This window comes from Rhinolophus ferrumequinum, chromosome 23, assembly GCF_004115265.2.
Source record: "Rhinolophus ferrumequinum isolate MPI-CBG mRhiFer1 chromosome 23, mRhiFer1_v1.p, whole genome shotgun sequence".
Classification (NCBI taxonomy): domain Eukaryota; kingdom Metazoa; phylum Chordata; class Mammalia; order Chiroptera; family Rhinolophidae; genus Rhinolophus; species Rhinolophus ferrumequinum.
In genome coordinates, this window is record NC_046306.1 from 2653211 (window position 1) to 2666075 (window position 12865).

The following is a 12865-nucleotide window of genomic DNA, read 5'->3' on the forward strand; positions in this document are numbered from 1 at the left end:
AGTACCAGCCAGTCCGCACCTCCCAACTCCCACCCACAGTGATTGGCGGGGCAGGTGGCCCAAGCCATGCAGTGATACAAATCTTGCCAGGTGCTAGGATGGGTTCCAGGGACTCCAGCAGCCACCCTGCAGCCCCCAGATGAGAACCTGCCTGAGAAGGAAGGAGCCCAGAGAAAGGCCGAGCCAAGGTCCAGACAGGCAGCATCGGGATGTCCTTGGAGCATCTCGCCTCAGCCCTCCTGGAACACGGGCTTCCCTGGCTTCTTTCTTAGGTGCAGAAACTGGTAAACTCCTTTTTTTGCCTAAGTCTGTTTGAGTCACATCTCTGTCATTTCAGGCCTTTATCCGGGGCCAGTACAAACACTCACCCTGGTTTTCCCCCAGTTGCCATGTGGCTTGTGCATTTTCTCCCGTGGTGTCCAGTTTAAATGTAAACGGCTCCGAGTAGGGCTCCAGGTCGGCGTCCTCTGCCTCAATGAGAAGGGGCTGGGTCACGGCAGACTCACAGACCTCCATGTATCGAGAGCGGGGCTGGAGAGTCGGGGCGTTGTCATTGACATCAGACAGGAAAAGCTTCAGCGTCCCTGTCCCGGTCCCCGGGGGCAGACCTGGCAAGGGAATTCCATGGGGGCGGGGCTGCTTATCAGTGAAAGAGCCTGCCCCGTGCCCGCAAACCCCCGGGAAGGCACTGTCTAGCTCCGAGGAAAAGAACCACCACCCAATTGCTGAAACTGGTTCCCTTTCAAAGTCATAAGCTTTGCGTACCTGCGTTTTTGAAAAGTCAGAATATCTGGGTAAGGTAAGTTAACAAAATGCCACACCAAAGCATTTGCAGAAGCAGGTAGGATACAGAATCATATAGTACATTAAATGTCAGTTATGCCAGGTGTTAAGGGGGTGGGAAGGGAAGGAAATGGGTGTGCTGGGATGTGAGGATGGACATATTCTGTATCTGGATGGTCCGCACCTGGGACAGGCTGCGATGTGTACAAGCTTTGTAAGGCTTGACCGTTGGCGGACACAGCAGTGGGTACACATCCCACTGTATTATTTCTCCGAGTTCCCGGAAGATGGACCCCACTTTCCTTCCCCTCTGATTAGAAACACAGATTTACTGTGATCCTGGCCAACAGTCTACTGATTACTTCTACAAACAGCATATCCAGCTACCTATCCCTTGGAACTTGGGTTTGAATTCACATATTTCCTTAAATACAATTATTGAACTTATTTGAAAGTTTTTGTTTATTCAGCTTCATGTTCTGGCAGGTTTGAAAGTTCAGCCTTGGGAGGTGGTAGAGAAATGTTGAAACACTATCATCAATCCACCCACGCTGGGTTGATGACAAGTGCGTCCCACGCAGGCACATTTACCGGAGCTTACAAGCCCTTCCAAGTACGGGGACGTGAACTAAGTATTTGTCCCACCCCGTTGGCTTTGACAGAGAGTGAGAGAGTTGTCTTGGCACAGATGACAAAGACATTGGGTTTGAATGCGACTTCCTCATGGCTTTAACTGTCTCTTCTGAGTGACTAGTGCCTCTCTTTCTGTGGCATTGGTCCCTAGTTTGCCCGTACAAGAATTATCACCCAAAGTAATCACTAGTATGAATACACACTGATGAAACGGTGTCTGTTTTTCCCAGTTGTGCTGACTCACCGGGGTCATTTTCCTGCAGGAAGCAAGAAAACACGCTTTCCACCCCAGTTTTGGGGAAAGACTTACCGTCATCAACAGCATGCACGATGATTGTGTAAAAGCTGTCGTTCACGTAAGGGGACTCTCGGTCAACTTGCTTCCTGGTGACAACCGCTCCTGAGCGTTCATCTATGGTGACCCAATTCGCAGGATCACGAACCAGTTTATACCTCAAAGAAGGAAATACATGCAATTTTAAAAATTACAAAGTTCCATCAAAAGACAAATCAAAATATATCACAGCAGACACAATTCCTGTCACAAGAAATGTGGGAAATTCGGAGAGCAGTTAAGGTAGGAGTGTTCATTCGATGAAGGCACAGGCGTGACTGCTGAAGACGCCATTCTTCAAATGTCCAGTCGATATTCACTGAGCACTTTGCATCCCGTCCTCGCTGGGCTGAACCTAACTGTCCGTCTTAGGGAAAACATTCATCCTGTAAAGGGACCTGTCGTCAGTGGCCTATGGATGTCGGTAGCTTAATGTTCAAACCAACCTGCCCTGGGAACGGAACTGTGAGACTCTGTGCCCTCTGGGGCTCACACGATCCACACGTGGGTACCCCGTCTTTCCCCATGGTCTCCATGTCCCCCTCACCTGTGTGCACCTGGTGCCACTTTCATAGGTGGGCCTGCCCAGCCCTCTGGAATTCCTGAGGCCTGTCACTCAGATGGCATCGATCGGAACCATCTTGGGTTGCCAAGTGCACCTGCCTGCCGTAGGACCCACAGAGGAAACTCCTGTTTCCAGAGGCCAAGCACAGAAAAGATGCAGATCCCACGAAATGCCAAAGAAGGGAAGTGCCTCCTGCCTGCTGTTCCCCACGGAGAAAGGGCTGGCGGCCATCCCTCTCAGATATTCCATGCATCGCAAGTTTTAAGGGGACTGCAGCTTTTCTGTGCACAGCTCGACTCAGAAAGCTCCAGAAGTTTCGTGGGAGGGCAGTGGTTTTGTAATGTTCACAAATTGGGTAGAAACTCAGAGTTCATCCCTGGACCATCTCAGGCCAGCAAACACCTTTCAGCAAGTTGGTGTGTGAGTGGTCAGGTAACCCCACAGAATGGAGAAGGAGGCAAACACAAGCAAACCTAACCTGCTCGCCAGGTCACGTCCCAACTCGGTCACAAAGGACACCGCACGTACATGTTGGCAAAGGCAAGATTGGAGGCCAATGTGAGCAGACTCTTTACTTCTTGGCTTGAGCACAGTCCAGACCGTGACTGAGACCTACTCTGAGCCCAGCGCCCCCCAGGGCCAAGAAGCCAGCGGTGAAGCAGGTGCAGGCTGTGCCTCGGGTTCCTCGGAGGGGGGCCGTGGACCCCGTATCAGCATCACCCAGGACTTGTGAGAAGTGCAAGTCTCAGTCCCCGCCCCCCCACAAGCCCCAGAAACAGGCCCATGGGTGGGCCCGGCAATGTGCATTTTCTCAAGCCCTCTGGCACTTCTGCTTCACTGTCGTCTGACCACCTGCTTCTGAGCCCTTTAACTGTGTGTCCCCCAGAGTAAGACGGGCAAGAACGGACGGCCGTTGCTGGGAAGTGTTTATGGTCATGGCATTACTGTGGCCCCAGCACAGAATCATTTCCCTAGTAATTCGCTTTTTAAACTATTTTGGGACAATCGCTCCATGGTGAATTGGAAATTAAAAGAAACAAAATCGGGTCCTTCCCAAAGTATAAGTTGAAAAACATGGTTTTCAGGTGCCCACGGGGGGCGGGGGCCAAGCGGTTGCCAGAAATGAGTGAAGCTGGCTGGATGGGGGCTGGGGCCAAGTGCTGAGCTGGGCCTCTTGAAGGGCATGACCCCACCGTGCCCCAGGGGTTGGGGGGATCATGGTCCCACAGACCACAGACCCAGTGAGGCCAAACCTTCCATTTTCCGAGAACATCCAGACAATTCAGGCTGTTCTGCCTAATCTCTTGATTTTTAAATGCTGGCAGCGTCATTTTCTTCCCGTTTTTTATCATGGTAAAGTACACATACCATAAAATTTACCTTCTTAACTATTGTTAAGTATATGGTTCAGTGATGTCATATACATTCATACAGTTGTGCAACCATCCCCGCGGTCCTTCCCCAGAACTCTTCCTCTTGCGGATCTGAAACTGTACCTGTAAACCGGTAACTCCCATTCTCCCCGCCCCCGGCCCCTGGAAACCACCTCTGTACTTGCTGTCTTTATGATTTTGACTGAGGTAAGCACCTCATAGAAGTAGATTTGTATAGTTTTTATCTTTCTGTGACTGTCATAGTTCACTTGTCATGTTCTCTCTTCACAAAATGTGGAAGCAATCCACGTGTCCGTCAACAGCTGACTGGATAAGTAAAATGGGGTCTGTCCACGCAATGCGACATCGCTCAGCCTTACAAAGGAAGGACGTCCCGCCGTGTGCTCCATTACGGCTAAGCCTTGGGGACGTCATGCTACGTGGAATAAGCCTGTCACAAAAGAGACGGACACTGGAAGGTTCCACTTACACAAGGGACCTGGGGTCGTCAGATTCAGAGACAGAGGAGACTGTGGTTACCAGGGAATGGGTGGCGGAGAAAGGGGGGCTCTTTGTAATGGGGACAGAGTTTCAGTCTTACAGGATGAAAAGAGTTCTGGAGATGGGTGGTGGTGACGGTCTCACAACAGTGTGAATTTACTTAATGATACCGAACGGCACACTTACAAATGGTCCAAACGAGAAACTTGACGTTATATACATTTTACCACAATTTGAAAAAACCTGTACTTCTGTTGCCCGGAAGCCAGAGGGCTGCCCGTGTACAACCGTGGGTAAAGAGGGAGATAGAAATACATAGGGAATTATTCTAACACAAGAAGAAGATTATACAAGAGAAATACGCCAAGTGCAAAGGGAAAAGAGCAAGTGAATTCCTGGTGGGATTGGAGAAAGTTCCGGAAGGAAGAGGCCTGGGACCTGGGCCAGTGGGCATTCTGGGGGCTCCTGGTATTTTCATAACTGAGACAGAGTCAGCCTCCCATCACAGATCCAAAGAGCCTGTTCCCCAACAGGACTTTGCCCAGGTATATGGCTCGTTCTGCTCAAACAGCCACCTTAAACAGGTCCTCTTCTCACCGTATCTGGTTGGCATTTCTGTCTGGATCCGTCGCATTAAAAATTCCCAAATGAATCCCAGGTGCGGCGCCATCAACCTCACTGACGACCAAGGTCTCGGGGTGGAAGACCGGCGGGTTGTTGGCGTTGGTCACCTGCACGCTCACGGTGGCGCTGTCCGCTGCCCTCCTTGGCTTCCGAAGCTCGCCCCCATCGCAGGAGAAAAGCAGCTCCTCGTTTTCCACAGCAATGACAAGGCTTCGTGTAGGGGGACTTTCGTAATCCAAAGGCTGCAAGCCCCAGAGAGAGGATTTCATTAGCACATGCTGGTGCTGCAGCCAGAGGCAGCTCAGCAGAGTTTGTGGCTTCTGAGCGTCATTTATTATTTACATTGTCTTTGATAATGATCAAGAGACAGTCATCAGCTCATTTTCAAATCATTTATGGAGCTCTTGTTGTGTTTTTTCTTTCCTCCCCCTCTCCTGGTTGAAAAGAGCCACCATCCATCAGAGGGTAATGAAAAATGCAACAAAAACCATAACCTCATGAAACATTAATGTGACAACCCTGCTGCAAAAAGAAAAAGAAAAAAAACACTTGGGGGACCTGAAGGAAATGTGCATATTAATGATCATAATTATCCAGGGTACAAAGTGGTCAGTGACTGAAAAGGATTAAAAGGCTGGGGATGTTTGGAAAATTCAGCCCCAGGCATGGAGGGTGCAGTACCCACAGAGCCTCGCCCTTCACAGCCTGTGGGGCCATTGGCATCACCTGGGAGCTGTTATCCTGACCGGCAGGAGCGCGGGCCCCACCCACACCTACTCACTGAGGTCTGCCTTTGAACTTGGTCCCCAGGTTGACTTACCTGCACTGCATCAGGGACACTGGCCCCTGAGAGCAATGAAGACGAACGGCACTGGAGTCAGGCTACCCCAGTCGGAACCCTGCTCCAGCTGTGTGACTTCGTGAAAATGACCCAGCCTCTCTGGGCTTTGCTTTTCCTCTCAGTCAAATGCAGGGCCCACTCCCCCTTAGGCAGCAGGCCATGTACCAGGAGCCCGTGATACTTTTACTGGCCTGCACAAATGTTCCAATTTGTTTTAGATTCAGAAGGAAAAAAGTGAACTCTTAGGGTTAGGGAAAGTGTTTTAAATATTTTTGTCATGTCAGAAAAAAATGACATTTTGGGGCCTATATCAATCTATTAAATCTTGTCTAAAAGAAAGTAAATGTTGAAGTACTTAAAGTCATATCAAAAATAATTTTTAATATTGACGTTAGTTTGGTAGAAGGAAGCACGGAGGCCAAAGGGCCAAGGGCCACTGCAGAATCCATGACAGCCCTGCCTGCTCACCCGGGGGCCCTGGGCACTCGTGACAGTGCGTGTCCCGTGCTCAGCACACGGTGGGCACTCAGCTGGTGCTGGCCCCTCTGTCATCACCACGGACCTGCGGGATGGGGCCACCTAGCTGGTACCCACTGTGGATGGCTTTACCTTGATAACATTTAAAATCCCTTCGTTGGTCTCAGGGTCAGTCACAATGTCAAAATGTCCCTCTTCGTTGCCATCCATTATGTTGAATGTCGCTCTCCAAGCTGGCGTGAATGGCGTGTCGCCGTCTTGGACCGGGAGACGCAGCACGTCCTGGCTGACTCGGCCTTCGGGAACCTGAATTTTATACTGAGGGAGGCAGTCATCCAGTCCGTGTCATGGAGATAAAGAACCGCAATTGAAAAAGAAAGCAAGAAGGAGAAAGTCAGCCCGTGGCACAACAGCTTGGATATTTCTCTTGCTGTTGAACTTGACCTCAAGGAATTTGAAACTCTGCCTGACACAGCAGAACAAGCATCAATAACAAACATCTCGTCCCTTCTCCTTGTGACTTGCTGCCTACAGCTGAACAACTTTGAAAGCACTCTTCAATCTGACGCAGTGCCCTATTTTTCTAAGAATTTTAAAAATAACAACACACATCCTAATTTATGCTGCCGAAAAATCCTAGCTCTTCTCCTAAAATAGAACTCTTGTGGTTACTTAGATTAAGGCGATCATTTTTCTAACACATGCAGATCTTTAAAATAGATGGTTATTTAATACTTTTGGTGACAAGGTAATTTCCTTTAATGAGCACATAAAATAACAGGGTTTACTTTTTTAGCCTTACTTTTGAGAGCACAGCTTTTTACCAAGCCAGAAAATTTGGAAACAAGGCTCAAACATATTATTTTTCAGTTATTCTGTACTGTTTGGTGAGGTGCTTTCATTGAAAACATTTCAGCGTTGGATTATGCAATTAAAAAAATTTAATGACACTTTAAAAAAATTACTTGTAGCATTTCTTTATGTACCTGATTCTGTTTTAGGTGCTATGAGCAAGATAGACAAAAATCCCATCCCCGGGAACGATGACTGAGTGTGTGTGTGTTCCTTGTGGGGTGTGTGGGGCGGGGGAGGAAGGCCAGAAGAAAGACAAAAATACAATGGACATTTTCCTTTAACAATTTTTTTAAAAATTGGAAACAGATCCTGAGCAGTTGTTATTCTCTATCTTAGCAATCTTGTATGTCTTACATGGTGTAGTATTTCCAAACTAGTCTGAAGAGTGGATTTCAATATATCCTTCAAGCCTGGGGATCCTGTGGCATGTGAACTCCTGCATGGAACCCTGATATACAATATAAGTCAGGTGACCAAGAAAGGCCAGGCCTGGGCCTTCCTGCTCGTCTTCCCTGTTCTGGAGCCCTGGAACATTGTGGGAAAAGCTCAGGTCTAGACTTCTCACCCGGGAGCCATTCTGCCACCAAGAGACATGTGACAATATCTGCAGACATTTTTGGTTGTCCCAACTTGGTGTGGGGGGTACTCCTGGCATCTCATGGGTAGAGGTCAGGGTTGCTGCTAAACATCCTACAAGACAGCAGGCAGCTCCTCCCCACCACAAAGAATTGCCCATGCCCGAATGTCAGTAGTGTGGAAGCTGAGAAACCTGATGTACAGCGAGCACGGGTGCTCTAACCTCCCTAGGCCTCAAAGTCTGCATCTGTGAAACAGAAATTGTGATGGAGTTCCAACAGTTAAGAGTGAAATCACCCATGTAAAAGATCTGAGCACAGTTTCTGGCACAAAGTAGTAAAGAACGGAAGCTCATGTGACTGTTATCAATTGATTCTATATCAGTGTGGTTGACTTCTTGATTCTAACCCAAGTTATTTTGGAGAATGACATGGCTGTAGGGTGATGTAGGGATTCCCTGAGCCTACGACTTAGGGCCATTCGTGTCAGGGCTTGGAATCTGAGGTATCCAGGTGACGTACCTCCTTTTGGGGGAATGTGGGCCTATGGTTGTTGCCTTCTTGCACGTTGATGTGAACTGTGGCTGTGGAGGACAATGGTGGTTCCCCACAATCTGTCGCTCTGATTAGCAATGTGAACCGAGGAGCAGTCTATGTGGGAAGGAAAAGGAAAGTCAAGCCCCAAATACGTTAATAAAGAAATATTCCATTTTCGCAATTTCAGCAGCAAGTCTAGCCACAGAGGGTTTCTCACTGCAAGTGTAAATCCTCAGTCGGGCTCAGACATAGAGAACACATTTCATGTTTAGAAATAATAAAATCCACATAACCTCATAATCTAAGCATCCTGAGAGTCGGATTTCTCCACTAGTCCGGTCAATCCTGAAGCCACTTTCTTTCAGTAACGGCATTTGAGAAACAAGGGAATAAAGAACTTGAGAATTTGGAGTGTTTTCTTGATCCAAGTCAACTGTTAACATCTGAAAAATAGGTTGACCTGGAAAGAATTTTTTTTAATTGTTAAAAAATTGGCCAAAGACAATGTATCAAACCAGTAGGAGGACGATTTTTTTTTTTGCCAAATGGTATTGGGGCACATGCCAGAATGGATTAAATATTTAACTATGAAATCAGTCTACAGACACAGTAGACCAAATAAAGACGAATATTTAAATAGTCATAAGGCCAAGAGCACATTTCTACTCACGGTTGCAAAAGCAGAAGACTTACAGGACAACATTGATAGATAGATTTTCAGATGTGTGGCCAAAAAAATCACAGACAAAATGAAATGGAAATGATAAACCAGAAAATCATATTTGAAATATATATGGCAAACATAGGCATTCTTCATATAGAATGAGGAGGTTAAAATCATGAAGAAAAATAACAAACACACTCACAGAAATGGACAAAGAAAGGAACAAGGACCGGATAAATAGAAATGGTCAAGAAACCGATCAAAACATTGAAGTGTGTAAAACTCAAAGGATAATATTACCTGGGGCTCTTATGTTGGAAGTAGATGAATAAATTGGAACGCTTAAATTGTGTGTGCAGTTTGAAGCAATTCTACTTCTCTGAATTTATGCTAAGTAAATAACACTTAAATGGGACACAGATTTAGCTCAGATATGCTCATTGAAGCATATTTGTGAAAATGACAAAAAGTGGCAACAAAACACAAGTGTCCAACAATAGATTAGCTAAATACCTTAGAGCACATTCATAAAATAAGACACTATTGAATGCTGTGGAATACTATTAGATTACAAACAGTAAAAGTGCGTTTTTCAAAAAGAAAATCCATAAATATACACATGTAAAAAAGCACACCCATATATTTGTCAATATTTAATATACATATACATTTTGTACTGATAAAGATTAAAAAAGTATATGGACATACAAATATGCCTTTGAAATTATAAAAATCTGTGAATATATACCCATAGAAATATAACAGGGCGTGTATATATGCACATAAAATGCCAAGAAAAATACTGAAAGAATATAAAAACAGGTACTTAACTGTGATAGTGTTAAAGGTGCTTTACATTTCAGTCTTTTCTTGGAAATTGTCCCAAGTTTCTAAAGACTATTTTGCACAGTAAATAACCCTTTTTATTACTAAAATAGATGCACATTCTAAACAAGTGATTTGGTTTTAAAGACTCACAGAATTTTTGGCTCAGAGACTTTAGACGTCTTCTTGTTGCCATTGTACAGATGGGAACTAACTGCACGGAGATACTCACAGCTCACCACCCCGCTCTGCCTTTTTCCCTCATTACATTTGGCTTTATTTTAATTGGCACTGATTTTAATTGGCACTGACGTATCCGCTCTTCCAATGGAAACAACCCCACATGGCTGTAATGTTGCCAGCGCACTGTGAGGCTCCAAGACCCCTAGCCTTTGTCTCTACTCCAGGGCCTGCGACCTTTGAGATGTGGTCAGGACCCGTCTCCCTGACCACGCCGCCCCACCACTAGGACCACCACCCCCACCAGTGTGGACGCGGGCAGAAGCCCACCGCACACACCTGCGGCGTGATTCTCTTGCACATGGATGCTGAATTCCTCCTTTGGGAACTGGGGTGCGTGGTCATTCACATCACGGACCTTGATATGGAAGATCAAGGATTTATCCACGATTTTTCCTGTTGTGCGATCCATGACATCCAAATAAACCTAGGAAGCAGAGACCTGTGTTAACGTGCAGAAGCACTTACCGGTGAAACTCATCCAATAACGGCCGAGGCACTGTGCGTTCTGCATGGTCTTCTCCACCAGCCTGGAGGTGCCTTAGGGCGGGGCCAGGTCACTGTCGCGTGCCCTATGACCCCCGGGACTGCGCACGCTGCAGGCGCGGACCAGGCGCTCAGCAAACATTTATAGAACAAACCAGTGCGCTGACTAGAAACCCACAGAATGTGCACCACCAAGAGGGACCCTCGTGTAAACTGTGGGCTTGAGTCAACGTCCAATACTGGCTCCTCAGTTATACCAGCTGTACCCACTGATGGGAGACGCTCGTGGTGGGAGGGGTCAGGAAAATGGGGGGGGTGGAACTCTGTATATTCTACTCTATTCTTCTGTGAACCTAAAATGGCTCTAAAAAAAATAAAGGCAATTCATTTTTTAAAGTTCCTACTTGTAAAATAAAAAGTGGGCAACCATATATACTGGGGGTGCCAAAAAAATGTATACACAGGACTTATATTCATCTTTTGTTACCGGTATATATTGAGTATTACAATGTTAATGTAGATTTTTTCTTTCTTAAAATGTGTATACATCTTTTGGCACCCCAGTATATATATATATGTATGTATATTTAAAAGTAAGTCTCATCTGGCTTGCTGCTGACTCTCATTGCTCGGGAGAAATGTGATTTTATTTGTCGAAGGCTGAAAAGACTGTGGGAAGGAGTCAGCAGTCAGGCACAGGTTCAGTTACAGGAAAAGGAGCAGGAAGGGATGAAATGTTGCACCCAGAAGTTAGCAAGGCAGACGGCCCTTTACGGTGGGACCACTGGTTTCTCAGGGGTCACCTGGCTGCCAGGTACAGACACTGAGTAAGCACAGGGTTTATTCTAGAAACTTCAGTGAGGCCCAGGAGGACTCAGGGGAACTGGGCTGAGCCCTCACGGACATCAGCTCCTTCCTTGCTTGCAGAACCTCTGGTTGGAGGCACCTTGTTGCCCCGCTCTGCGCCATGGAGGTTCCGTGGATCTCAAGCCCTCACCTTGGAGGCAGAGGAGCCCAGGTTCACATCCAGTTAGATGTAGACTTGACTGAGCTATCAGCCAGTTCTTCACCACTTCCCTCTATGGCCACACAGAGCCCAGAGCAGGCAGCTTCAGCAGGCGGGAGTCTCAGGCTCTGGCCGGCTCCAGGCAGCATCTGTACCCTTTAGTCCCCTCCTGTCCGTCACTGCACACGCCTCCCTGCACACTTGCTGCTCACCCACCTGCATCCCACATGGTGCACCCCCTCGGGGACCTAACATGCCGACCTGGGACCCCCAGTCTACTCGGGTTCAGCTGTCTCCTCTCTCGCTACAATACGAAGGATGCTGCAATGTGACTGTTGCCGCCTGTTCGGCTTTGGGGTCCTAACATACATTCTTACATTTTTATGCAAGCAAATTGGCTTTCTCACACACCATTCCTACACGAGCTTCCATCATTTGTGAGTGTGCTGGCAGCTCTTTGGTCCTAGTCAGCCTGGCTTCTGGCTCTAAAACTCGGTCAACTGTAATCCACCCACTGGAAAATAAGAACCACATGTTTGTTTTATGTTTATTATTTCAGATTCCATTTATTATCCTAAAAGCTACATCTGAGACCTTTAGTTCTGTAAGATGCCCAAGAGGCGTAAGGGCTATTTATTCTTTGGCAAGATGTTCAGACTTTCTGGGGAACTCAGAGTCACAATGGAGACAGGAAACGTCATGAGTGTTTTCTGCTCTCAGAAAGGGTTTTAGCTTTTGTTATAGCCTTAAGGCGTCTGTCCTTGGATAAACAAACCGTAGTGCATGGACATGATGGATTGGCACGTGCCTGTTCGAAATTCCTCGTGCCAGATCCATACTCTTAGACACAAATGAGCCTATGGAAACATCTTAACTGCCAAACACACAGTACAAATCACTTGTACGCACAGGCTATAAGTGTACAGAGATGACAGAGTTGGGATAAAGATCAACAAAAAGTTATTTCGCGGGACAGGAAAGGGTGGATTTCCTTGAGTGTATTTGTAGCCTATGAAATTGAGCATCTTCTGATATAAACAGGTGAGATCCTTACACGGAAAACAGACCTGTCCCTTTCCCAATCTGCCGTAAGTCTTACAGCAGTTCTCAGCCGCTGCTACTGCTTCTCAGGGCTCATGGCGTTCCCAAGAAGCTAGCCTCCCCACCCTTCTCCTAGACTCGAGATTTTCAGTGTTTGGGTTCATGCTACTGACTCCTCGACCATCCTTGAGCAAAGCAGTGCTTCTAGGAATGTCTTTTTACCATTACATTCAGTTTACTTAATTTTTAATAGCACCCTGTCTTTATGGACAGCCAGAAACCAATGGTAAACATTCTCGTACCGAAGCAGAGGGTTAAACTCCAGTGCTTGGTTTGGGTAGTATTCCTGTCAAGTTGTGCTCGTCCCACTTTTCGTGGCTGGTCATCTTTCTTCCCGGCCTGTTTCCTGTCTTCCTAACCACAGAGCTCTGTGTGCTCGTTTCCTATGCCGCTCGAACAAAGTACTGCAAACCTGTGGCTTACGACAAACATGTATTCTTTCACA

The 12865-nt window shown here is 46.9% G+C and overlaps 1 protein-coding gene across 3 annotated transcripts in view; it reads right to left on the reverse strand.

The window, feature by feature from the left end:
• The window catches only part of CDH26 (cadherin 26), a 42140-nt gene that overhangs the window by 13727 nt on the left and 15548 nt on the right, over positions 1-12865 (reverse strand). For all 3 annotated transcript variants that reach the window (XM_033094690.1, XM_033094691.1, XM_033094689.1), the window contains exons 4-10: positions 10107-10254; positions 8392-8558; positions 8084-8212; positions 6264-6449; positions 4787-5055; positions 1727-1869; positions 369-608 (exon numbers count right to left, since the gene is read on the reverse strand). In XM_033094690.1, the coding sequence (XP_032950581.1) occupies positions 369-608; positions 1727-1869; positions 4787-5055; positions 6264-6449; positions 8084-8212; positions 8392-8558; positions 10107-10254 (1282 nt within the window). The remainder of the gene's footprint in view (positions 1-368; positions 609-1726; positions 1870-4786; positions 5056-6263; positions 6450-8083; positions 8213-8391; positions 8559-10106; positions 10255-12865) is intronic.